The sequence below is a fragment of the Chiloscyllium punctatum genome, chromosome 10 (genome assembly GCF_047496795.1).
Source record: "Chiloscyllium punctatum isolate Juve2018m chromosome 10, sChiPun1.3, whole genome shotgun sequence".
Classification (NCBI taxonomy): domain Eukaryota; kingdom Metazoa; phylum Chordata; class Chondrichthyes; order Orectolobiformes; family Hemiscylliidae; genus Chiloscyllium; species Chiloscyllium punctatum.
Genome location: NC_092748.1, coordinates 114,272,706 through 114,299,606, shown reverse-complemented (window position 1 = coordinate 114,299,606; position 26,901 = coordinate 114,272,706). Strand labels below are relative to the sequence as shown.

Here is a 26,901-nt window from a genome sequence, read left to right as displayed (position 1 = left end):
ATATCCAACTCAATAGCCTCATCCTGTTTTGTCCCCATAACCTTTGATCCCATTCGCCTCAAATGCTATATCCAGCCACCTCTTGAGTATGTTCAATGTTTTAGCATCCACTCCTTCCTGTGGTAATGGATTCTACAGGCTCCCCACTCTTTGACTGAAGAAATATCTCCTCATCTCTGTCCTAAATGGTCCACCCCAAATCCTCAGAGGGTGACCCCAGCTCTGAATACACCCACCATTGGGAACATCCTCCCTACATCTGCCCTGTATAAAAACAATGGGGCAGGGTACGGGGGATTGGCGCTCGATGCTTGTATATCAAGTAGGTGTAGGCCTGATGGGCTGAATGGTTCCCTGCTGGAACACTTCTGATTCTCTTTCACTCTCAGTTTCTCCTCATCCAGCTGCGTCCCCCTCATTCCTCTGACTTTCGTTATCTGATTTCAACCTTCCCATGAAGGGAGTGGTGCAGAGGGGCATAACAGGGGGCTGGTGGTTGTAGTAAACAAGGTAAAAACAATGACTGCAGATGCTGGAAACCAAATACTGGATGAGTGGTGCTGGAAGAGCACAGCAGTTCAGGCAGCATCCAGATGTGCCTGAACTGCTGTGCTCTTCCAGCACCACTAATCCAGTCGTTGTAGTATACAAGTTCAGCCCTCCCCATTCTGACCTTTCCATTCAGGGTTTGTACAGCAATCTGCCCCACCCCCACCGTTCTCCCCTGTCACTGGCCTTTGTCTGTTTGAAGATACTTTACAGAGAGGGAGAAAAAAACATTTAAATGGAAAGCAAAATTCTCAAAACATTTCCCATCCTTTGGGAGCGAAGGGCTGTCATTCACCATGGAGGGGGGTCTTTTGATATGTTAAAGACTAATGGGGCATGCTTGTCTCTCGGAGTAGGTCACAGAGGTTAGTTAGTGCAGATATTTCTGTGGAAACCTAATGAAGGGGGACAGGAAGAGGGATGGGCGGTGGGGGGGGGGGGGGTGGAGACAGAGCAGAGGGGGGGAGATTGAGGAGAGAGAAAGGGCAGCGTGCACTGGATAGCCAAGGGTTAATCGGCAGTCTAACTCCTGACAAAGCACCAGGTCTGTGTAAGTACACGCATCTGTTTGGTTATTTTTATTATCTGGAGATTTACACCATAGCTCTTCTGGTTCTGGGCGAAGTGACAAAGGGTGGAAAATATCCTGCAATGTTGTGCAGCCACAGAAAATCCCGTGTCGACAGCACTGGGGTCAGCATTGAAATGGGAGATAATGCAGAAACAGGCAAGCCAGCCAGACAAACTGCTGAGAGGCTGAGAAAAAATGTGGGCTAAGGCGCTGCAGTCTGTGCAAAACTAAGGGTCACTTATACACACCCGGTATAAGGTGATGCTAAAAAAAAGGCCGGGATTGATGCAACTTTGGATTATCACTTGTTACACAACTCTTAGATACCCAGTAACGTAGGGAGTTTCAGAATGATGTTACTGATGTTATTGTACATTGTATCGATAGCACGCTGTCCTGGAATTCAGTTACATCTTCTGTTGAATTTTGAAATTGTTCCTAGATATTTGCAAATTGTAGCATCCTGCTTTATTGAAGAACCCAGTTGCACTTAAAACTTTAGATTGTTACAGCATCTGGTTACCCTTTTGTGGTGTGACAGTTCTAGATTTACACGGTCAGATTGTATATTCTCTAGTCTCTAAAAACATGTACAAGAAAGGTCTGGTTGGATTCTGCACTGATCTCTCTATGATCATGCTGTTACCTGGAGGACGAGGATTCGAGAGCTCAGTCTGAGCTAGGCAGTGTTACGCGGAGAGAGTGTCGAACTGTTCGGAGTGCTTACTGTCAAATATGGGGTAAATCCTGCCGCCTCCGTGGCTTCTCAAGTCAATGTAAAAGGTTGTAGGACCATTACATCAAAGTAGAGGTGCCGGCGTTGGACTGGGGTGGACCAAGTTAAAAATCACACAACACCGGGTTATAGTCCAACAGGTTTACAGTATTTGGAAGCATTGGTTCCTGCTGAAGGAGCAGTGCTCTGAAAGCAAATAAACCTGTCGGATTATAACCTGGTGTTGTGTGATTATTAACTTCATTATACCAAAAAATTGAGGAAGTGTCAACATACATTCCTTGATCAAGATAACTAAAGACAACTTATCTAATCAGTTAGCTTATTCTTAATCAAATTGTTGGAAAAATAAGATATTTTAATGAAAACCGAAGTAACTAAATTACATTTAGCAGCTGAGTGGGTATATAAATAGGAAGGGTTCAGAGGCATATGGGCCAAATGCTGACAAATGGGACTAGATTAGGTTATGATACCTGGTCAGCATGGACGAGTTGGACCGAAGGGTCTGTTTCTGTGCTGTACTGCTCTATGACTCTATTACTCTATAACTGTGGATGCTGTCAATCAGAAACAAAAACAGAAATTACTGGAAAAGCTCAGCAGGTCTGGCACCATCTATGAAGAAAAATCAGAGTTAACATTTCAGGACTGGTGACCCTTCATCAGAACATGTTAATCAATTTTTTTTGGTCTTGCACTGACCAGGACAAATGTGGCGCAATTATCAAAGTAAAGGGAAATCACAATTTAGTGAGCAAAATTAGGGCACATGGTATTGGGGACAAAGTACTGACTTGGATTGAAAGTTGGTTGGCTGACAGGAAACAAAGAGTAGTGATAAACGGCTCCCTTTCGGAATGGCAGGTGGTGACCAGTGGGGTACCGCAGGGATCAGGACTGGGACCGCAGCTTTTTACAGTCTATATTAATGATATAGAAGATGGTATTAATAGTAACATTAGCAAATTTGCTGATGATACAAAGCTGGGTGGCAGAGTGAAATGTGAGGAGGATGTTAGGAGATTACAGGGTGACCTGGACAGGTTAGGTGAGTGGTCAGATGCATGGCAGATGCAGTTTAATGTGGATAAATGTATGGTTATCCACTTTGGTGGCAAGAACAGGAAGGCAGATTACTACCTAAATGGAGTCAAGTTAGGTAAAGGGGCAGTACAAAGAGATCTGGGTGTTCTTGTACACCAGTCAATGAAGGTAAGCATGCAGGTACAGCAGGTAGTGAAGAAAGCTAATAGCATGCTGGCCTTCATAACAAGAGGGATTGAGTATAGAAGCAAAGAGGTCCTTCTGCAGTTGTACAGGGCCCTGGTGAGACCACACCTGGAATATTGTGTGCAGTTCTGGTCTCCAAATTTGAGGAAAGACATTCTGGCTATTGAGGGAGTGCTGCGTAGGTTCACGAGGTCAATTCCTGGAATGGTGGGACTATCTTATGTTGAAAGATTGGAGCGACTGGGCTTGTCTCCCCTTGAGTTTAGAAGACTGAGAGGGGATCTGATTGAGATGTATAAGATTATTAAAGGATTGGACACTCTGGAGGCAGGAAACATGTTTCCGCTGATGGGTGAGTCCCGAACCAGAGGACACAGCTTAAATATACGGGGTAGACCATTTAGGACAGAGATAAGGAGAAACTTCTTCACCCAGAGAGTAGCGGGTGTGTGGAATGCTCTGCCCTAGAAGGCAGTGGAGGCCCAGTCTCTGGATTCATTTAAGAAAGAGTTGGATAGAGCTCTCAAGGATAGTGGAATCAAGGGTTATGGAGATAAGGCAGGAACAGGATACTGATTAAGGATGATCAGTCATGATCATAATGAATGGTGGTGCAGGCTCGAAGGGCAGAATGGCCTACTCCTGCATCTATTGTCTATTGTCACAAAGCTGATAGGTTGGAAGTGGACTCTGATTGATTGGTAAAGAAGTTGCCATGTACAATGTGCCAGTTTATGGCGATTGACAGTTAACAGCCGGGCTTTGTTTACATTTTAAACCAGGCAGCTTGACTGTGAATGGTCAAGGCATTGCCTTGAGAAATTCACAAGTGAATGGCTATTTTGTTATGTGCATATGTCCTATCTGTCTCCAAAGAACAGAGCCCCGTGTTTTAAATATATGTAGCTTCCAGTACATGTCAGGACATCGCACTGCTCATTCCTGATTAAGGGCTCCGGCCTAACAAGTCGATTTTCCTGCTCCTCGGATGCTGCCTGATCTGCTGTGCTTTTCCAGCAATACAGTTTCGACTCTGATCTCCAGCATCCACAGTCCTCACTTTCTTCTAGTTGACATCACACTGTGAACCAGCTTGACAATCCTAATTTGAAGGAAAGGGTGGGAGGTGAATTCAATGATGGAAATACCATTGAACATCAGGGGATGATGGTTGCGTTCTCTCTTGTTGGAGATACCTGTCATTGTCATGGCACAAAGGTTATTTGCCATTTATCAGCCCAAGCCTGGATATTGCTACATATGGGCACAGACTGCTTCAGAATCTGAAGTGTTGTCAAACATCGTGTAAGCCCATCTGGAGAATGGCCTCCTCCCGCTCCTCAGCCTGTGCACACACACGTGCACTTTAGGTAAGGAGCTCTGCCAACCCCATCTGGTCTGGACTACACCTGACTCCAGACCTACAGCAATGTCGTTCATTGTCCTCTGAAATAGCTGAGCCAAGCCACTCAGTTCAGGGGCATTTAGGAACAGGAAATAAAACCTGGGTTTGCCAGTGATGGCCAAGAAGAAAAAATAAATTAGCCTTTAAAGTAAATTAACTACAGGTAATTAATGTTATAGTTATGCAGACCATTTAACAAAGTAACATGCAGTTCATAGATAATACAGAGGAACAGGCAGAGACCAGTCTGTCCCTCCAATCTAACTGCCCCTTCAGTTTTTAAACTCAACGGAATAATTGTTATTGCTTCAGGGAATCTCTTTGCATGTTCATTATCTCATTACTTATTTAGCAAAATGTAAATTTCATCAGTTATGTAACTCCTTTTATATTTTAATGAGGACATTTTTCTGTGTCTGAGAATCTTTGAGGAGAATTAAATGGTGGCTTTGCAGATGTGGCTCATAGTTGCAAAACTGTACATGTGTGCATTTGTTTCCTCTACGATTATGGGATGTGGGTGTCACTGGCTCAGCCAGCATTTATTACTCATCCCTAGTTGCCCTTGAGAAGGTGCTGTTGAGCTGCGATCCATTATAGGTTCACCCAGAGTGATGTTGGAGAGGGAATTCCAGGAGTTTTACCCAGGACACTGGAAAGACAACAATATAATTGGTGCTTCCTGTATTTGCTGCCCTTATCCTTCTTGGTTGAGATTTTGGGATCACAGAATCCCTATACTGTGGAAGCAGGCTGTTCGGCCCATCAAGTACACACCGACCTTCCAAAGAACATTCCATCCAGACCAACCCCATCCTACAAGCCTGCATTTCCCATGGCTAATCCATTTAGCATGCACATCCCTGGACAGTATTGAAGGAGTTTTACTTTCTGCTCTAAAGAGTAGCGAAATCTTTCAGTTTAAAGGTCTAGAGGGAGCTTTACTCTATCCAATCCCATTCTGTCCCTGTCTTGAGAGTGTTTGATAGAGACAGTGTCAAAGGAGCTTTATTCTTTATCTAACCCCGTGTTGTACCAGTCCTGGGAGTGTTTGATGGGGTCACTATAAAGACAGCTTTACTCACAGTTTAAAAAAGTAGAGAGGGCTTTACGTTCAGTTTGAAAGTGTCGAAAGGTGTGGTGCTGGAAAAGCACAGCAGGTCAGGCAGCATCCGAGGAGAGTCAATATTTCGGGCATAAGCCCTTCATCATGCTTCTCGGATGCTGCCTGACCGACTGTGCTTTTCCAGCACCACACTATTCGCCTCTGACTCTCCAGCATCTACAGTCCTCAGTTTCTCCTGTTCAGTCTAAAAGAGTAGAGTGGGGGATGTGCTGGGGCATGAAGGTGCACGTTGTGTTGGAGTACAATTCTATTCCTGTTGATGACACACAGTGCCTCTTGGGTGCCCAGTTTTGGCTTGCTACATCTGCTCAAAGTCTGTCTTATTTAACTCATTGACACAACGTGATAGAGGGTATTCTGAATGTGAAGATCGGATTTCATCTCCACAAGTACTGTGCGCTGGTCACTCATACCAATATTGTCCCGGACAGAACCATCTACAACTGCCTCTTGAACTGGTGCAGTCCTTGACATGTGCATGTCTAGACGATGGGGAAAATGTGCAAACTCCACACGTGTTTAACTTTGTACATCCCAGTCCAACACTGACATCTCCAAACCACACAGACACTCATCCAAGGCTGAAATCAAAGCCAAGTGCCTGAACCACTGTTCCACCCTGAGTTCAGAAAGTGCTGTTTAATGGTGAGGTCCTAGGGAGTGTTGCTGAACACAGAGACCTTGGAGTGCAGGTTCATAGCTCCTTGAAAGTGGAGTCACAGGTAGATAGGATAGTGAAACAGGCATTTGGTATGCTTTCCTTTATTGCTCAGAGCATTGAGTACAGAGGTTGGGAGGTCATGTTGCGGCTGTACAGGACATTGGTTAGACAACTTTTGGAATATTGCATTCAATTCTGGCCTCTCTGCTATAGGAAGGATGTTGTGAAACTTGGAAAAAGTTCAGAAAAGATTTACAGGGATGTTGCCAGGGTTGGAAGGTTTGGGAGGGGCTGAATAGGCTGCAGCTGTTTTCTCTGGAGCATCAGAGGCTGAGAAGTGACCTTATAGAGGTTTGTAAAATCATGAGGGGCATGGATGGGGTGAATAGTCAAGGTTTTTTACCTATGTTAGGGGAGTGCAGAACTAGAGGGCATAGGTTTGGGATGATAGGGGAAATATTTAAAAGGGACCAAAGGGGCAACCTTTTCAAACAGAGGGCGGTGTGTGCATGGACTGAGCTGCCAGAGGAAGTGATGGAGACTGGTACAATTACAACATTTAAGAGGCATTTGGATGAATATATGAATAGGAAGGGTTTGGAGGGATATGGATCAAGTGCTGGCAAATGGGACGAGATTAATTTAGGATATCTGGTCATCTTGGACACATTGGACTAAAGGTTCTGTTTCTGTGCTGTATAACTCTAAGACTCTAAAACTCTAAACCTTGGTAACTTGCTGCAGTCCATCTTATAGATGGTACGCACTGCTGCTACTGAGCGTCGGTGATGGAAGGAGTGGGTGTTTGTGGATGTGGTGCCAATCAAGCGGCTGCTTTGTCCTGGATGGTGTCAAGCTTCTTGAGTGTTGTTGGGGCTGCCCCCATCCAGGGCAAGTGAGGGGTATTCCATCATACTCCTGACTTGTGTCTTGTAGATGATGTGCCTGTGTTTTGTATGTCTGTGTGAGAGTGTGTGTCTGTGAGTGTGTGTATCTGTGTGAATGTCTGTGATTGAGTGAGGGTGTGTCTGTGTGTATGTGTGTCTATGTGAGAGATTGTGTGTGTCTGTGTCTGTGTCTGTGTCTGTGTGAGTGTGTGTGTTTGAATGTGATTGAGTGAGTGTGTACGAATGTGTGTCTGTGTGAATGTGTGTCTATGTGAGAGATTTTGTGTGTGTGTGTCTTTGTGAGTGTGTGCGTCTGTGTGAATGTCTGTGATTGAGTGAGTGTGTGTCTGTGTCTGTGTGTGTGTGTGTGTGTGTGTGTGTATATACCCATGTTTGTGTTTGCCTGCGTGTACACTTACGGATTCTCTTATCCATGGAGCCTGTCTCCGTCTACCCTACTGACCTAAGGATTCGGCCTAGTATTGTGCTGTTACCATGGTGACCCATGTGGGCCTATTATCCAGCATCCTGCTAATAGCAGGAGTCGGCTTCTGTCTGTTAATCTTTTTTTTCTCGTTTTTTTTTTGTCTTCCCCCTTTCTGCGGCTGTTTCCACAGTGACCCCAGACAGGCAAGAGAGTGTGGGAGATAAAGCAGTGCAGTCTCCACAACGTGTTCCCCTCCCCACCCCACCACCCACACTCTTTCACTGTCACAGGCCTTTTGTGTAGCTGTGCTTGACTGCGTACATGGACTAATTAAATATCCGAGGCCCCTAATCAGTTTGTGCTAATTGTAGCCAGTGAGTTTGTGTAATGTATTGATTCTGAAAGGCATGTCAGCGTGACAATGTAGCCCGTGACCACACAAATACGTACCTTTTAGAGCCTCCTGCTCGTGGGTTTGGGAGCAGGCATTTGATGTATTTGTTCTATTTCTACTTACCCAGAGAGGAAGAGATCTCCATTTTCCTCCGTCACAAACTCAGCCGATGGAAAGCTGCCGGGAATCTAAAACCCACCGCCAGAAATTCACTTCACCCTCCTCTGCTGCCGAAAGAGAATCGTGCATTTTAGTAGCGCCTCTCGCAGCTGCCGCTTTTTGAAACGTCGTGTGAAGTTACAGAGGTTTATAAAATCGTGGGTAGGGTGAACGGAAAGGTCCTCTTCCCCCAAGGGTGGGGGAGTCCAGAACTAGAGGGCATAGGTTTAAGGTGAGAGGGGAAAGATTTAAAAAGGGACCTGAGGGGCAACCTTTTCACGCAGAGGGTGGTACGTGTATGGAATGAGCTGCCAGAGGATATGGTGGAGGATGGTACAATTACAACAGTTAAAAGGCATCTGGATGGGTATATGAATAGGTGGGGTTTAGAGGGATAAGGGCCAAGTGGGATTAGTTCTGCTTAGGATATCTGGTCGGCGTGGTTAAGTTGGGCAGAAGGATCTGTTTCTGTGCTGCCTGACTCCTTGACACTATCTAGGACAAAGTGAATTGCAGATGCTGGTGATCAGAGTCGAAGAGTGTAATGCTGGAAAAGCACAGCAGGTCGGGCATCATCCGGGGAGCAGGGGAATCAATGTTTCAGGCAAAAGCCCTTCATCATTCCCAAAACGTTGATTGCCCTGCTCCCTGGATGCTGCCTGACCTGTTGCGCTTTTCTAGCACCACACTCTTTGACACTGGCTGCAATTCACACACAATATGATCCAATGAGAACACATGAAATCAGTAGGCCATTCGGCCCCTCGGGCCTATGCTGCCATTCAGCAGGATCATGGCTGATCTGACATTCCTCACATCCACTTTCCAACCCTTTCCCTGTAACCCTTGAGTCTCCTCCTGAGCAATAATCTCTCTCAGCCTTAAATATACACAAGGACTCTGCCCCCACAGCTCTCTGGGGCAAAGAGTTACAAAGACTCCCACCCCTCTGAGAGAAGACATTCCTCCTCATCTCAGCCTTAAATTGGCGTCCCTTTACTCTCAGACTATGCCTCTCGCCCTAGACTCTTCCATAAGGGGTAATATCTCTATTATCCAGCAGACGCCTGAGTGCTGCTGACTCCTGCAGTGCTGTGATACAAATGTTCATTTACGTAGCACCAGAGGAACAATGCAATCCACCTCTGACCAATACCTGACGCATGGGCCTGTGTTGTGTAAAAGTGAAGAAGCGTTTGCAAGTGAAGCCCTTCGGTCCACGATGTTGTGCCGAACATGCCCCACGTTAAACTAATCCCTTCTGCCTGCCTGTAGTCCATAGCCCTCCATTCCTTGTATAATGATGTACTTATCTCAAAGTCCCTTAAATGACCCTGTCATCTCTGCCTCCACCACCACCCCAGCAGCGCGATCCATACTCCTCCCATTCTCTGTGTAAAAAAACTTGTCCCTCACATCTCCTTTCAACTTTTCCCCCTTTCCCCTTAAATGCATCTCCCCCTAGTTTGAGACATTTCAACTCTGGGAAAAACATTCTGACCATCAACCCTACCCATGTGTCTCATAATTTCATAGACTTTTATCAAGTCTCAGCTGCTCCAGAAAAAAAAAGTTTTTCTAGCCTTTCCTTATTGTTCATACCCTCTAATCCAGGCAGCATCTGGTAAAATTATTCTGCCCCCTTTCCAGAGCCTCCATATCCAACCTCTAATGTGGTGACCAGAATTGAATGCAATCCTCCAAGTGTGGCCTAACCAAAGTTTTATAATGCTGCAACATGACTTCCTGAATCTTGTATTCATTTTCCTGATCAACAAAGGTAAGCATGCCATATGCTGCCTTTACCGCCCTCTCTACTTGTGTGGCTATTTTCAGGGAGCTATGGATTTGAACCCCAAGATCTCTACATACGTCAGTGCTATTCCCGGTGCTGCCAGTAACTGTAAATTTTTCGTTAACATTTGATCTCCAAAGTGCAGCACCTCACACTTGCCCAGATTAAACTCCATCTGCCATCTCTCCGTCCATGTCTGCAACTGACCAATATCCCGCTGTGGGTCTGGAGTCACATACAGTCCAGACTAGGTAAGGATGACAGATTTACTTCCCTGACGGACATTAGCGAATCAAATGGATTTTTATGACAATCAGCAGTTTGTTCCAGATTCTTATTGAATTAAAAAATCACAATCTGTCCCGGTGGGATTCAAACCCCTATCCCTAGAATATTAACCTGGGGTTCTGGATTACTAGGCCACACAATGTCACTGTCTCACCAAAATTTCTATGAAGGTCAAAGAGATTAGTCAGAAGGCAAAGGATGATCATCCTCTGATGCATCAAAACTTTGGATTGTAGTTGATAATTCATCAAATCACTCTATGAAATGTGGCTAGAATTTGCAAACCCATGACTTGTGTATTTTCCCCTTCAGTGTCCTAACATCCATCAGACATGGATCATCCCAGTGAACCTTCTCTGAGCTGCCTCCAGTGGAATATCTTTCCTTAAATAAGAGACTAACGCTGCTCCCAGTGCTCCCGATGTGCTCTCCCCAGCACCTTGTACAGTTTGCAGTAAGACTTCCCTACTCTGATACTCCAACCTCCTTGAAATAAGGGCTAGCATTCCATGAGGCCCTTCTGATTCCCTGCTGCCCCTGGGTGCTAGCTTTCTGTGTTTCATGTACAAGTTCCCCCCCCCCCTCCAGTCCCTTTGTGTTGCAGCTCTCTGCAGTTTCCCTCCATTTAAGTAATACTCTGTTCTTTTGTTCTCTCTTTCCAAAATGAACAACTTCCCTTTTTCTCACATTATACTCCTTTTGCCAACTTTTTGCCCTTTTACATAACCTAATAATATATCTCTGTAAACCATTTCTCTCTCGCAACCTGCCTTTCATCTATTTTAGTGGTGTCTGCAAATTTGTCTACAATGCACTCACTTCCATCCTCCAGGTCATTAATACGTTATAAACAGTTGAAGCCCGAGCACTGATCCCTGTGGAATCCCACTGGTCACAGGTTACCTACCTGAGAAAGGAGCCCTCACTACCACTTGCTGTTTCCTGCCCATGATCTACTTCTCTATCCATGCCATCCAGCACCGTGGGTTCCTAAATCATAAGTTAACCTTTCGTGAGGTACCCTTGTCAAAGTCCAAATATAACACATCTATTGGTTCCCCTTTGTCCCCTCTAGTTAAGACATCGGACTCAATTTCCCTTGGATGAAGCCATGCTGATTCTGCTTGACTAGATTATAATTTTCCAAAAGTTCTGCTATTACTTCCTTATTAATGGTCTTATGAGGAAAGGCTGAGAGACTTGGGTCTGTTCTCATTGGAAAGAAGAAGGCTAAGTGGGGATTTGACAGAGACATACAAGATGATCAGAGGATTAGATAGGGTAGACAGTGAAAGTTTTTTTCCTAGGATGATGACGTCAGCTTGTACGAGGGGGCTTAGCTACAAATTGAGGGGTGATAGATTTAAGACAGATGTCAGAGGCAGGTTCTTTACTCAGAGAGTGGTAAGGGGGTGGAATGTCCTGCCTGCCAATGTAGTTAACTCAGCCACATTAGGGAGATTTAAACAATCCTTGGATATGCACATGGATGATGTTGGGATAGCGTAGGGGGATGGGCTTGGATTAGTTCACAGGTCAGTGCAACATTGAGGGCCGAAGGGCCTGTTCTGTGCTGCATTGTTCTATGTTCTATGTAGTTATAGAATCATAGTATCATAGAGTCATACAGAGCAGAAACAGACCCTTCAGTCCAACCAGTCCATGCCGACCATAATCCCAAACTAAACTCGTCCTGCTCCGAGCCCACATCCCTCCAAACCTCTTCCCTTTATAAAATTATCTAAACGTCTTTTAACTGATATACATCCACCACTTCCACTGGAAATTCATTCCACGCATGAACCATCTCTGTGGAAAAAAAATGCCCCTCATGTCTTTTTAACATCTTCCTCTCCTCACGTTAGAAGAATTCCCCCTAGCCTTGAAATACCCCAGCCTAGGAAACAGATTCCTGCCATTCCCCTTATCTATACCACTCATGATTTAATAAACCTCTCTAAGATCTCCTTTCCTATATTCTTTCATGCAAAGTGTGGATAGATTGATCCAGAAATTGGGGAATCCAATTAACTCTCAAATTGGAAAAGAGAGTTGGTGGGTGAGACTTGAATAAGATCAAGTACAAAAGCTGGAAGATTATGTGGGAACACCTGGACACTCAAATACTCGTCTATGACAAAGGATGCATCGAAGCTTCAGATGTGTTGGAACTTAATAGATAAAGGAACACATGTCAACATACTGCCAGGAGCAGGCAAAGCCAATCTAATCTGACACCCGCATTACCATTTACTTAATTCATTGCCACAGAAGGCTGTAGGGGCCAGGTGATTGAGTCTATTTAAGACTGAGATAGATAGGTTCTTGAGTATCAAGGAGATCAAGGGTTACGGGAAGAAAGTGGGAGAAGGGGGTTGAGAAACTTAACAGAATCAAAACGTGCGGTGCTGGAAAAGCACAGCTGGTCAGGCAGCATCCGAGGAGCAGGAGAGTCGATATTTCGGGCATAAGCTCTTCATCAGGCTCAGGAATGTCATTCCTGATGAAGGGCTTATGCCCGAAATGTCGATTTTCCTGCTCCTCGGATGCTGCCTGACCTGCTGTGCTTTTCCAGCACCACTCTGATCTAAACTCTTTAATATTAATGAGGCGATTGGGCTGTTAACAAGGCCTTCAGAGCTCAGTATGTACTCAACGGGCCGAATGGCCCACTTCCACACTGTAAGGATTCTGTGATTTCACATTTCAAGCATCTGCAGGATTTTGCCTCCTATACAAAAGTAATTATTGGAGGTCAGTCATCTCAACTCCAGATCATCTCTGCAGGAGTCCCTCAGGATAGTGTCCTAGGCCCAACCATCTTCTGCTGCTTCATCAGTGACTTTCCCTCCATCATGAGGTCAGAAGTGGAGATGTTCACCAATGAGGACCACTGACTCACCAGAGAAAGCAAAAACTTTGTGGACACTTTAAAGTCGGCTAGATGCTTTAATGGATATCGATAATCACGTTTAAAAAAAAGTGGGCAGCACGGTGGCACAGTGGTTAGCACTGCTGCCTCACAGCGCTAGAGACCTGGGTTCAATTCCCACCTCAGGCGACTGTCTTTGTGGAGTTTGCACATTCTCCCCGTGTCTGTGTGGGTTTCCTCCCACAGTCCAAAGATGTGCAGGTCAGGTGAATTGGCCATGCTAAATTGCCCATAGTGTTAGGTGAAGGGGTAAATGTAGCGGAATGGGTCTGGGTGGGTTGTGCTTCGGCGGGTCGGTGTGGACTTGTTGGGCCGAAGGGCCTGTTTCCACACTGTAAGTAATCTAATCTTTCCATCTGCTTCAAGCACGACATAGGCCAAATTTCTCTTTGGCTTTACTTGACTACTTAGTCATCAGATGAGAGGGCATAGTGTGGGAGTTGGTACATTGGCGTGGATAGAGAATTAACAAACAGTGAGTGAGGGGTAAGGGGGTTCATTTACAGGTTAATGACCCATGGAGTGCCACGGGGATCAACATTGGGGCCACTACTGTTCACAATATTGGGTCACTTCCTTGAAGGAAGTGAAGGTACTGTATCCAAATTTGTAGTCAACTTAAAAATAGGTGGAATGGCAAATAGTGTGAGGGATACAGAGAGGTAAGGTTCCGTGAGTGGGGGAAAATCTTCCAAATGTGGTGTAATGTGGGCAAAAGGGAAGTTGTTCATTTTGGAAAGGGAGAACAAAAGAACAGAGTATTACTTAAATGGAGGGAAATTGCAGAGAGCTGCAACACAAAGGGACTGGGGGCGGGGGGGGGGGAAGGGACTTGTACATAAAACACAGAAATCTATCACCCAGAGGCAGCAAGGAATTAGGAAGGGCCTTATTTCAAGGGCGTTGGGGTATAAGAGTAAACTGCAAACTGTACAAGGTGCTAGGGAGAGCACATCGGGAGCACTGGGAGCAGGCTTGGTCTCTTACTTAAGGAAAGATATTCCACTGGAGGCAGCTCAGAGAAGATTCACTGGGATGATCCACGTCTGATGGATGTTAGGACACTGAAGGGGAAAATACATGAGTCATGGGATTGCAAATCCTACCACATTTCACTTGCAAACGCTTCTTCACTTTTACACAACACAGGCTCATGCATCAGGTATTGGTCAGAGGTGGATTGCACTGTACCCTGGTGCTAGGTAAATGAACATTTGTATCACAGCACTGCAGCAGTCAGCAGCATTCAGGCGTGTGCTGGATAATAGAGATATTACCCCTTATGGAAGAGTCTAGGGCGAGGGGCGTAGTCTGAGAGTAAAGGGACACCAATTTAAGGCTGAGATGAGGAGGAATTCCTTCTTTCAGAGGATTGAGAGTCTTTGTAACTCCTTACCACAGGGAGCTATGGGAACAAGAGTCCTTGTGTATATTCAAGGCTGAGAGAGATTATTGCTCAGGAGGAGAATCAAGGGCAGGAAAGTGGATGTGAGATCAGCCATGATCCTGTTGAAGAGGGGAACAGGCTCGACAGGCCGAGTGGTCCACTCCTGTCCCTAGTATGTTCTTATCTTATCCTCTGATCATCTTGTATGTAAAGAGGACAGCCCTCTGTGGTAAAGAATTCCACACACTCATTCTCCTCCGAGAGAAGAAATTTCTCTGCATCTGTGTCTTAAATTGTGACCTTTTATTCTGAGATGATATCCTCTGGTCCCAGATTCTCCCATGAGGAGAAGCACCCTCATCTTCCTTAGATGAGATTACTTACAGTGTGGAAACAGGCCCTTCGGCCCAACAAGTCCACACTGCCCCGTCGAAGCGCAACCCACCCATACCCCTACATCTACCCCTTACCTACGCTACGGGCAATTTAGCAAGGCCAATTCACCTGACCTGCACATCTTTGGACTGTGGGAGGAAACCGGAGCAAACCCACGCAGACACGGGGAGAACGTGCAAACTCCACACAGTCAGTCGCCTGAGGCGGGAATTGAACCCAGGTCTCTGACACTGTGAGGCAGCAGTGCTAACCACTGTGCCACCCCTAAAGTTCCTTTAGTGAATAAACATCTCTTAATATTCCTGTCAGCTCCTCCCTTTCCATCGAGGCCAGGCCTCTGAGGGATTCGAAAAGTCTGGTGAAAATTTGGAAATCAGGGTATTGTCTGACCAGGGTCAGTGAGTTCACGACCAATAGATGGGCAGCTGGAAAAGCACACCAGGTCAGACAGCATCTGAGGAGCAGGAAAGTCAATGTTTTTGTCCCCAAACCTTTTGTCCTGCCTTTTCTGCTCCTCAGATGCTGTCTGACCTGCTGTGCTTTTCCAGCGCGACGTCTATTGACACTGACTCTCCAGCGTCTGCACTCACAGAGTCACAGAGATGAACAGCACGGAGACAGACCCTTTGGCCCAACCCGTCCATGCTGACCAGATATCCCAACCTAATCTAGTCCCATTTGCCAGCACTTGGCCCATATCCCTCTAAAACCCTTCCTATTCATACACCCATCCTATATTAGTCTCCCTCCTATCGGGAGGATGCTGTGAAACTTGAAAGAGTTCAGAATAGATTTACACAGATGTTGCCAGGGTTGGAGGATTTGAGCTACAGGGAGAGGCCGAATAGGCTGGGGCTGTTTTTCCTGGAGCGTTGGAGCCTGAGGGGTGACCTTATAGAGATTTACAAAATTATGAGGGGCATGGGTAGGCCTTTTAAACGCTGTAATTGTACCAGCCTCCATTACTTCCTCTGGCAGCTCATTCCATACATGCACCACCTTCTGTGTGAAAAAGTTGCCCGTTAGGTCTCTTTTATATCTTTCCCCTTTCACCCTAAACCTATGCCCTCTAGTTCAGGACTCCCTGGTCTCAGGGAAAAGACTTTGCCTATTTAGGATTAGTGGTGCTGGAAGAGCACAGCAGTTCAGGCAGCATCCAAGGAGCTTCGAAATCGATGTTTCGGGCAAAAGCCCTTCATCAGGAACTTCATCCTAATGAAGGGTTTTTGCCCGAAACGTCGATTTCAAAGCTCCCTGGATGCTGCCTGAACTGCTGTGCTCTTCCAGCACCACTAATCCAGAATCTGGTTTCCAGCATCTGCAGTCATTGTTTTTACCTCATTGTCCCTCATGTTAACAGAGATAATTCACAATGGCAACTTATAAATGGGACAGGCCTGCCACCTGGTGGTTGGGTTAGGATGTGACAACTGGATTCATGCCAGTCCCAATTGGAGCAGTATCTAGTGTACCAACAGATATACACGACCCTGTTGGCTGACCCAGAACTGGATTACACCTCTTCCCAGCCTACCTCCTGCAAAAATGCCATCCCGTATTCCCAATTCCTCTGCCTCTGCCGTATCTGCTCCCAGGAGGACCAGTTCCACCACAGAACACACCAGATGGCCTCCTTCTTTAGAGACCGCAATTTCCCTTCCCACGTGGTTAAAGATGCTCTCCAATGCATCTCGTCTACATCCCGCACCTCCGCCCTCAGACCCCATCCCTCCAACTGTAACAAGGACAGAACGCCCCTGGTGCTCACCTTCCACCCTACAAACCTTCGCATAAACCAAATCATCCGCCAACATTTCCGCCACCTCCAAACAGACCCCACCACCAGGGATATATTTCCCTCCCCACCCCTTTCCGCCTTCCGCAAAGACCGTTCCCTCCGTGACTACTTGGTCAGGTCCACGCCCCCCTAGAACCCACCCTCCCGTCCTGGCACCTTCCCCTGCCACCGCAGGAACTGTAAAACCTGCGCCCACACCTCCTCCCTCACCTCTATCCAAGGCCCTAAAGGAGCCTTCCACATCCATCAAAGTTTTACCTGCACATCCACTAATATCATTTATTATATCCGTTGCTCCCAATGTGGTCTCCTCTACATTGGGGAGACTGGGCGCCTCCTAGCAGAGCGCTTTAGGGAATATCTCCGGGACACCCGCACCAATCAACCACACCGCCCCGTGGCCCAACATTTCAACTCCCCCTCCCACTCTGCTGAGGACATGGAGCTCCTGGGCCTCCTTCACCGCTGCTCCCTCACCACCAGGCGCCTGGAGGAAGAACGCCTCATCTTCCGCCTCGGAACACTTCAACCCCAGTGCATCAATGTGGACTTCAACAGTTTCCTCATTTCCCCTTCCCCCACCTCACCCCAGTCCCAAACTTCCAGCTCAGCACTGTCCCCATGACTTGTCCTACCTGCCTATCTTCTTTTCCACCTATCCACTCTACCCTCCCCCCTGACCTATCACCATCCCCTCCCCCACTCACCTTTTGTACTCTATGCTACTTTCTCCCTACCCCCACCCTCCTCTCATTTATCTCTCCACCCTTCAGGCTCACTGCCTTTATTCCTAGTGAAGGGCTTTTGCCTGAAACGTTGATTGCCCTCCTCCTTGGATGCTGCCTGAACTGCTGTGCTCTTCCAGCACCAATAATCCAGAATCTGGTTTCCAGCATCTGCAGTCATTGTTTTTACCTGACCCAGACCTTCCCGCATTCCACCAATCAAACACATTTGCATCACAGAATGGAGGCTATTCAGCCCAATCTGCACATGCTGGTATTTTTGGAAAATCAATGACCCAATTAATTCCACCTGCACTTTTCCCAGGGCCTGCAAATATTTTGAGTACATACACAGGCAAATCCCACTTCAAACTTTCAACTGAATCTGGTTCTGCGGCTGTTTTAGATTTGGATTTTATTATCGTGTGTACTCAAGTGCAGGAGTACAGTGAAAGTGCACTACACAATGTCATCTTAGGTGGTACCTAGGTACCAAATAGTCCCGCTAATGGAGATATTTTTCCTCAGACCCTCCATCCCTCCCCAGCTTCCTTGTTGATTCTCTTCTGTCTGTGTTCCACTTGTGACTGATCCTCCTTGGAGCGATCCCTTCCCTTTATCCCCACCCCCATCACTGACATCTCCTAATCCCTGGGTCCATTTGAATAAATCTTCACTGCAAACTTCCTAAATCTTGATGTCCTTCCTAAATGCAGAGACGATATTCTAGCTGAGCTCTACCCTCTTATTTATGAAAGGTTGACTAAATTGTGTGCAATTCTGGTCTCCCTGCTATTGGAAGGATGTTATGAAACTTGAAAGGGCTCAAAAAATATTTACAAGGACGTTGCCAGGGTTGGAGAGGTTGAATAGGCTAGAGTTGTTTTCCCTGGAGCATCGGAGGCTGAGGGGTGACCTTATAGAGGTTTATAAAATCGTGAGGGGCATGGACAGAATAAATAGACAAGGTATTTTCCCTGGGGGTGGGAGAGTCCAGAACTAGAGGGTATAGGTTTAGGGTGAGAGGGGAAAGATTTAAAAGGGACCTCAGGGGCAACCTTTTCACCCAGAGGGTGGTGCGTGTATGGGATGAGCTGCCAGAGGAAGTGGTGGAGGCTGGTACAATTACAACATGTAAAAGGCATCTGGATGGGTATATGAATAGGAAGGATTTGGAGTGATATGGGCCAAATGGGATTAGATTTATTGAGGATATTTGGTCAGTATGGATGAACTGGACTGAAGGGTCTATTTCTGTTTCTTACATCTCTATAACTCAATAATCAGAATCTTATTGAATTCAGAATCCACCATCGACCATGTTGGGATTTGAACCCAGATCCCCAGAACATTGCCTTAGTCTCTAGATGAATAGTGTAGTGACAACACCTTGAGGCCACCACCTCCCTGAGGGAGTAACGTAGGAGAATTGAGTTGAAGGAGAGGATCAGCCAGGATCTGGAATGGCAGAGTTCCTTCGAGAGGCTGAAGAACCTCCTCCCACACTCTGCTGTTGCCTGCCCGAAGGGACTGACCTTCCCCCGGGTGATTTCTGAGTCAAAGCACGAACGCAGAGTCCAGAACACAGTCCTCTCACCCTCAGTGCTCCCTCTGGAAAATGAAACTCTTCATGGATCATTCTGATGGAGTGAATCCTGAGGTGATGATTAAACAGCTGCCTTCGAGAGACCTGCAAATTGCTTCTGTCTCCCGTAAGGCTGCATCTGGATGAGATTCAAGCTTGCGAGACAGAGCTGTGTAAATACCAGCCCACTCCCCGTTGTATCTCCTGCAGTTTTCATTCTCTCTCTCTCTCTCTCTCTCTCTGTTTTTTTTCCCACAGAGGAATGCATTCCACTCCCTGCCAAAGCCAGCGAGACACAGCGACACTTTTCGCTTCCTGCTGCTGACCTTTATCGCAGTAGCTTGCATTGCTGGCATCCTCATTGCTGGAGCTGTCATCATCTGCCTCAGACAGAATGCCAAGCAGCGGCAGAAAGAGAAACTGGCTGGACTGGGCCCTGAAGGAGGGACTGACACCTCCCTCGAATATCAGGTACATATTTCCCTCCAACAGCGAGTACACACTCCCTCCAAGATCTGATGGGTGTGCTCCTCCGATGTCAGGTACATGCGCCTCTCCAGTATTGATCTGCACTCCCTCTAACATTGGGTACGTATACCCTTCCATTATTAGGTACATACACACATCCAATGTTCCTATATCAAGTAAATGCATACCTTCAATACCAAGAACATATGCCCCTCCAGTACTGTTTACACATGTCCCTCCAAACGTGTGCACACTAGTCCCTCCAAACGTGTGCACACTTGTCCCTCCAAACGTGTGCACACTTGTCCCTCCAAACGTGTGCACACATGTCCCTCCAAACGTGTGCACACATGTCTCTCCAAACGTGCGCACACTTGTCCCTCCAAACGTGTGCACACTTGTCCCTCCAAATGTGTGCACACATGTCCCTCCAAACGTGTGCACACTTGTCCCTCCAAACGTGTGCACACATGTCCCTCCAAACGTGTGCACACTTGTCCCTCCAAATGTGTGCACACATGTCCCTCCAAACGTGTGCACACTTGTCCCTCCAAATGTGTGCACACATGTCCCTCCAAACGTGTGCACACTTGTCCCTCCAAACGTGTGCACACTTGTCCCTCCAAACGTGTGCACACTTGTCCCTCCAAATGTGTGCACACATGTCCCTCCAAACGTGTGCACACATGTCCCTCCAAACGTGCGCACACTTGTCCCTCCAAATGTGTGCACACATGTCCCTCCAAGCGTGTGCACACTTGTCCCTCCAAACGTGTGCACACATGTCCCTCCAAACGTGTGCACACTTGTCCCTCCAAATGTGTGCACACATGTCCCTCCAAACGTGTGCACACTTGTCCCTCCAAACGTGTGCACACTTGTCCCTCCAAACGTGTGCACACTTGTCCCTCCAAATGTGTGCACACATGTCCCTCCAAACGTGTGCACACATGTCCCTCCAAACGTGCGCACACTTGTCCCTCCAAATGTGTGCACACATGTCCCTCCAAACGTGTGCACACTTGTCCCTCCAAATGTGTGCACACATGTCCCTCCAAGCGTGTGCACACTTGTCCCTCCAAATGTGTGCACACATGTCCCTCCAAACGTGTGCACACTTGTCCCTCCAAACGTGTGCACACTTGTCCCTCCAAACGTGTGCACACTTGTCCCTCCAATGTGGGGTACATGCCTCTGAACGATATCAGATACCTGCATGCCTCCAATATAGGGTGAGCACATGTCTCCAACAAGAGGAGGGGCCAGTGTTGTAATTATTCAAATACAGCTATATCGGTCTGACAACAGAGATCCCACAATGGTGGGTGGTTCCTGACTGCACTGATTCACCTGCTCTTGTCCCGTGTCAGACACATGGTCTTGAGTCAAGACCTTTCTGTCAGGGATTCCTTGCTCTGTGGATATAACGGGATTGGGATTAGCAGCTAGTAGGAGGGGCCAGGAAACCAGGGAAGGCACAAGAGGCGAGTACTAGAGCACTGAGGAGAGAGAGCTGGTGGGGCAGGAGGAAGGTGGCGGAGATCAATCCAGGAGAAATCACACCAGATATCGCACAGACTGACACTCGACACTCGACAATGTGGGTTGGGGGGGGGTTGGAGAACACTGTAACCCTCCAGGGAACCAGAGGAGCGAGCTCACAAAAGGGAATAAAGGCAAAACGCTGCAAATTGTTGGAGCTCTGAAGCAGACAGCGAGAAAACTGGAGAAACTCAGCAGGTCAGGCAGCCCCTGTGGAGGGAGAAACAGCATTAACGATTCAAGTCCGGGATGACTATGCTTCGGAGTCCTTCCCTCCTCACAGACACTGCCTGGCCTGCTAGGTTTCGACAGGAATCTCCCTGCTCGCCTCTTAATGGAAATGTTAATATTCGCCAGGGATAGTCATCAAATCCCTACAGGGTGGAAACAGGCCATTCAGCCCAACCATTCCACACCGACCCTCCAAAGAGTAACCCACCCAGACCCATCGCCCCTACCCTATTACTCTACATTTCCCATGAGTAATGCACCTGACCTACACATCCCTGGACACCATGGGTCATTTCCCATGACCAATCCATCCTAACCTGCACGTCTTTGGACTATGGGAGGCAGCCGGAGCACCTGGAGGGAACCCATGCAGACACGGGGAGAATGTGCAAATTCCACATGAGATATGAGAATGGAGTGGGGTTGGGGAATCTAAATGGACGAGCTAGCAGAGGCTCGATGGGCCAAGCGGCCTGCCACGGCAGCAAAGTGGACGGGCGCACACCATTCTCTCGGGACCAAGCGGACGCAAGGAACTTTGTTGTGATTTCTCTCGGCAGGAACTGTGCCGCCAGCACATGGCAGCTAAATCATCCTACTCCCGCACAGAGACGGTGGACACTTCCCGGGTCAGCAGTGTCTCTTCCCAGTTCAGCGACGCTCCCCAGGCCAGCCCCAGCTCCCACAGCAGCACCCCGTCCTGGTGCGAGGAACCAGTCCAGTCCAACATGGACATCTCAACCGGTCACATGATTCTGGTAAGCAGCTCAGACAGAGGGGAGAGCGGGGCCCTCGCTTCAGGTTGGAGCCAGTTGGTTTGCAGCACAACGAGAGCAGGCCCGAGGAGGACGGCAGTGACGTGGGTATTAATAGGGACGTGGAGTACAATAGACAGATTCCTGGGATGGCAGGACTGACCGCACAAAGTGAGATTGGTTCAGTTCGGACGATATTCATTGTCTTGGAGAGACCATGTCTGGAGTATTGTGCTCAGTTTTGGTCTCCTTATCGGAGGAGAGATTCTGGTGATGGAGGGAGTGCAGCAAAGGTTTACCAGACTGACTCCTGGGATGACACAGCAGGTCAGCCAGCATCCGAGGAGCAGGAGAATTAGAGTAGATTCTCTACAGTGTGGAAACAGGCCCTTCGGCCCAACAAGTTGACACCGCCCCTCTGAAGAGAAACCCACCCAGACCCATTCCCCCACCCATGTTTACCCCTGACGAACGCCCCTAACACTGTGGGCAATTTAGCATGGCCAATCCACCTAACCTGCACATCTTTGGACTGTGGGAGGAAACCGGAGCACCCGGAGGAAACCCACACAGACACGGGGAGATTGTGCAAACTCCACACAGACAGGTGGGAATCGAACCCAGGTCCCTTGTGCTGTGAGGCAGCAGTGCTAACCACTGAGCCACCGTGCCGTCCTGATGAAGGGCTCTGAGCCAAAACGTCATTTTTCCTGCTCACCGGATGCTGTATTTTTCCAGCACCACACTCTCGACTCTGACCTCCAGCATCTGCAGTCCTCACTTTGTCCTGATCCCTGGGATGGCAGTAGTGAGGTATGAAGAGAGACTGAATCAACTAGGAATATCTTTACATGAGAAGAATGAGGGGGATCTCAGAGAAACCTCTAAAACTCTAACAGGACTAGACAGGGATAAACACAGGAAGGATGGTGTGAAACTTGAAAGGGTTCAGAAAAGATCTACAGTGATGTTGCCAGGGTTGGAGGGTTTGAGCTACAGGGAGAGGCTGAACAGGCTGGGGCTGTTTTCCCTGGAGCGTCAGAGGTTGAGGGGTGACCTTATAGAGGTTTATAAAATCATGAAGGGCATGGATAGGGTAAATAGACAAGGTCTTTTCCCTGCGGTCGGGGAGTCCAGAACTAGAGGGCATAGGTTTAGGGTGAGAGGGGAAAGATATAAAAGAGACCTAAGGGGCAACTTTTTCACGGAGAGGGTGGTACGTGTGTGGAATGAGCTGCCAGACGAAGTGGTGGAGGCTGGTATAATTACAACATTTAAGAGGTATTTGGATGGGTATATGAATAGGAAGGGTTTGCAGGGATATGGGCCGGGTGCTGGCAGGTGGGACTAGATTGGGTTGGGATATCTGGTCGGCATGGACGGGTTGGACCGAAGGGTCTGTTTCCATGCTGTACATCTCTATGACTGTATGTTCCCAATGACCAGGGAGTCCCGAACCAGGGGGTCACAGTCTAACGATATGGGGAGGCCATTCAGACTGAGATGAGGAGAAATGTCTTTAGTGGGGAGAATGTGGGATTGTCTCTCATAGAAAGTGGTTGAGACCAAAACATTGAATGTTTCCAAGAAGGAGTTAGATAGAGTTCTCAGGGCTAAAGGGGTCCAAGGGAATGGGGAGAAAGTGGGACCTGGGGACTGTGTTGGATGATCAGACATGATCATATTGAATGATGGAGCAGACTTGAAGGGCCGAATGGCCTACTCCTGCACCTATTTTCTGTGTTCCCATATAATAGCTGGCAGCTGGTGCTGAGCTTGTTTTCTTTGATTGAATATTGTGTACATTCCTGAACACTACACCATAAGGAAGATGAAAATGTTTTGCTGGAAAAGCGCAGCAGGTCAGGCAGCATCCAAGGAACAGGAAAATCGACGTTTCGGGCATCAGCCCTTCTTCAGGAATGAGGAAAGCGTGTCCAGCAGGATAAGATAAAAGGTAGGGAGGAGGGACTTGGGGGAGGGGGGTTGGGAATGCGAGAGGTGGAATGAGGTTAAGGTGAGGGTGATAGGCCGGAGAGGGGGTGGGGGCGGAGAGGTCAGGATGAAGATTGCAGGTTAGGAAGGCGGTGCTGAGTCTGAGGGTTGGGACTGAGAAAAGGTGGGGGGAGGGGAAATGAGGAAACTGGAGAAATCTGAGTTCATCCCTTGTGGTTGGAGGGTTCCTAGGCGGAAGATGAGGCGCACTTCCTCCAACTGTCGTGTTGCTATGGTCTGGTGATGGAGGAGTCCAAGGACCTGCATGTCCTTGGTGGGGTGGGAGGGGGAGTTGAAGTGTTGAGCCACGGGGTGGTTGGGTTGGTTGGTCCGGGTGTCCCAGAGGTGGTGGCCATGCTAAATTGCCCACAGTGTTAGGTGCATTAGTCGGGGTAAATATAGGATCGGGGAATGGGTTTGGGTGGGTTTCTCTTCGGAGGGTCAGTGTGGACTTGTTGGGCCGAAGGGCCTGTTTCCACACTGTAGAGAATCTAATGTAATCTAATTCTCCTGCTCCTCGGATGCTGGCTGACCTGCTGTCCCAGAAGCAACACCTCTGGGACACCCGGACCAACCAACCCAACCACCCCGTAGCTCAACACTTCAACTCCCCCTCCCACCCCACCAAGGACATGCAGGTCCTTGGACTCCTCCATCGCCAGACCATAGCAACATGACGGCTGGAGGAAGTGCGCCTCATCTTCCGCCTAGGAACTCTCCAACCACAAGGGATGAACTCAGATTTCTCCAGTTTCCTCATTTCCCCTCCCCCCACCTTGTCTCAGTCAAATCCCTCGAACTCAGCGCCGCCTTCCTAACCTGCAATCTTCTTCCTGACCTCTCCGCCCCCACCCCCTACTCCAGCCTATCACCCTCACCTTAACCTCCTTCCACCTATCGCATTCCCAATGCCCCTCCCCCAAGTCCCTCCTCCCTACCTTTTATCTTAGCCTGCTGGACACACTTTCCTCATTCCTGAAGAAGGGCTGATGCCCGAAACGTCGATTCTCCTGCTCCTTGGATGCTGCCTGACCTGCTGCGCTTTTCCAGCAACACATTTTTCAGCTCTGATCTCCAGCATCTGCAGTCCTCACTGTCGACCATAAGGAAGATGGGCAGGCATCAGAGTTAGTGTAGAGGAGGTTTACGAGAATGGATCCAAGGATGAGAACAGATTAGAGAATTTGGAAACTGGTCTCCGTGAGGAGGGAGATTTGATAGATGCTTCTGGAATCATGAGTGTTCTGGACAGAGAGAGAGAGAGAGAGAGAGAGAGAGAGACTGTGCCCACTCAGAAGCGGTTTGAGAATGAGAGATTTAAAGTGTTTAGTGAAAGATGCAAACTTTTTCACGCAGCTTAGTTAGGAAATGTGGAGGAGGCAGGCTCAACTTAAGCATTGAAGACAGCATTGAATGGTTATTTAAGCAGAAATAGTGGGGAAGGCAGAAGAGTGGCATTAAATCACAATGTCTAGATTAGAGTGGTGCTGGAAAAGCACAGCTGGTCAGGCAGCATCCAAGGAGCAGGAAAATCAATGCTTCTGGCAAAAGCCCTTCATCAGGAATAAAGGCAGGGAGCCTCCAGGGTGGAGAGATGGTCATTCAGAGAGTCAGTACACATATGACAGGCTGAATGGCCTCCTGCACCGTAATGACTATATTACAGTAAGTGACATAGGAGCAGGAGATAGTGATTGGATGAAAAGGGAGGATAATGTCGGAGAGGAGCGGGAATGAAGGGGTGATATGAGGGTTGGATTTTCACCAGGACGGAAGGAGGAAGAGGCAAAAGTATTCAAGACCAGGAGAAGAGGGGGTGACAGAGTGAATTTTCAGGAGTGAGGGAATGGGAGAAGAGGTGGCCAAGCCAATGTTTGATAAAGATTGGGTTTTACTTATTTCACGGAACATGGGCATCACTTTCTGGGGCCAGCATTTATTGCCCGTCCCTAGTTGCCCCTTCAGAAGGTGGGGGTGAGCTGCCTTCTTGAACCGCTGCAGTCCATGTGCTGTGGGTTGACCCACAATGCCCTTAGGGAGGGAATTCCAGGATTTTGACCCAGTGACACTGAAGGAACGGCGATATATTTCCAATTCAGGATGGTGAGTGGCTTGGAGGGGAACTTGGAGGGTGGTGTTCCCATGTATCTGCTGCCATTGTCCTTCTGGGTTTGATTTGATTTATTATTGTCACGTGTATCGAGATACAGTGAAAAATATTGTTTTGCGGCTGTCCAGGCAAATCTTACCTTACATAAGTACATCAGGGTAATAGAATGTGGAATATAGATGGAAGTGGTTGTGGGTTTGAAATCATAGCTTCCTCATTATTCTTCTCTGTTACTTTACCAATAAAGTCAAGTGTGCTTTTTAATGAGCTCCTTCTCATCTTGCGATGCCTACAGTATAGATTTATGTAGTTATATCCCCAAATCTTGTACAATTATTACAACACAGGAGGCCATTCAGCCCGTAGCTCCATGCTGGTTCTGTGGGCCACCTGACTCTCTAGCCTGGGAAGTATATTTTTGTGTCCAGCCAATTTCCTTTGGAAATCGTTCCTCGTTTCCGCTTCCAGGATCCATTTTATTACCAATCGCTCCATTACCTTCATTGCTCAGACCATTGAGTAAATGTGAGGTGCTGCATTTTGGAAAGGCAAATCAGGTTAGGACTTATACACTTAATGATAAAGCCCTGGGGAGTGTTGCTGAACAAAGAGACCTTGGAGTGCAGGTTTTTGGTTCCTTGAAGGTGGAGTTGCAGGTAGATAGGATAGTGAAGAAGGCGTTTGGTATGCTTTCCTTTATTGGTCAGAGCACTGAATACAGGAGTTGGGAGGTCATGTTGTGGCTG

The 26,901-nt window shown here is 47.6% G+C and overlaps 1 protein-coding gene across 3 annotated transcripts in view; it reads left to right on the top strand.

The window, feature by feature from the left end:
• Positions 1-26,901, top strand: part of LOC140482460 (receptor-type tyrosine-protein phosphatase-like N) — a 238,994-nt gene that overhangs the window by 162,279 nt on the left and 49,814 nt on the right. The window contains exons 13-14 of one of the 3 annotated variants that reach the window (XM_072579970.1): positions 19,313-19,525; positions 21,856-22,053. The exons of 1 other annotated variant lie outside the window; for it this stretch is intronic. In XM_072579970.1, coding sequence (XP_072436071.1) covers positions 19,313-19,525; positions 21,856-22,053 — 411 coding nt within the window. The remainder of the gene's footprint in view (positions 1-19,312; positions 19,526-21,855; positions 22,054-26,901) is intronic. One more of the 3 variants, XM_072579971.1, reaches the window with a different exon arrangement.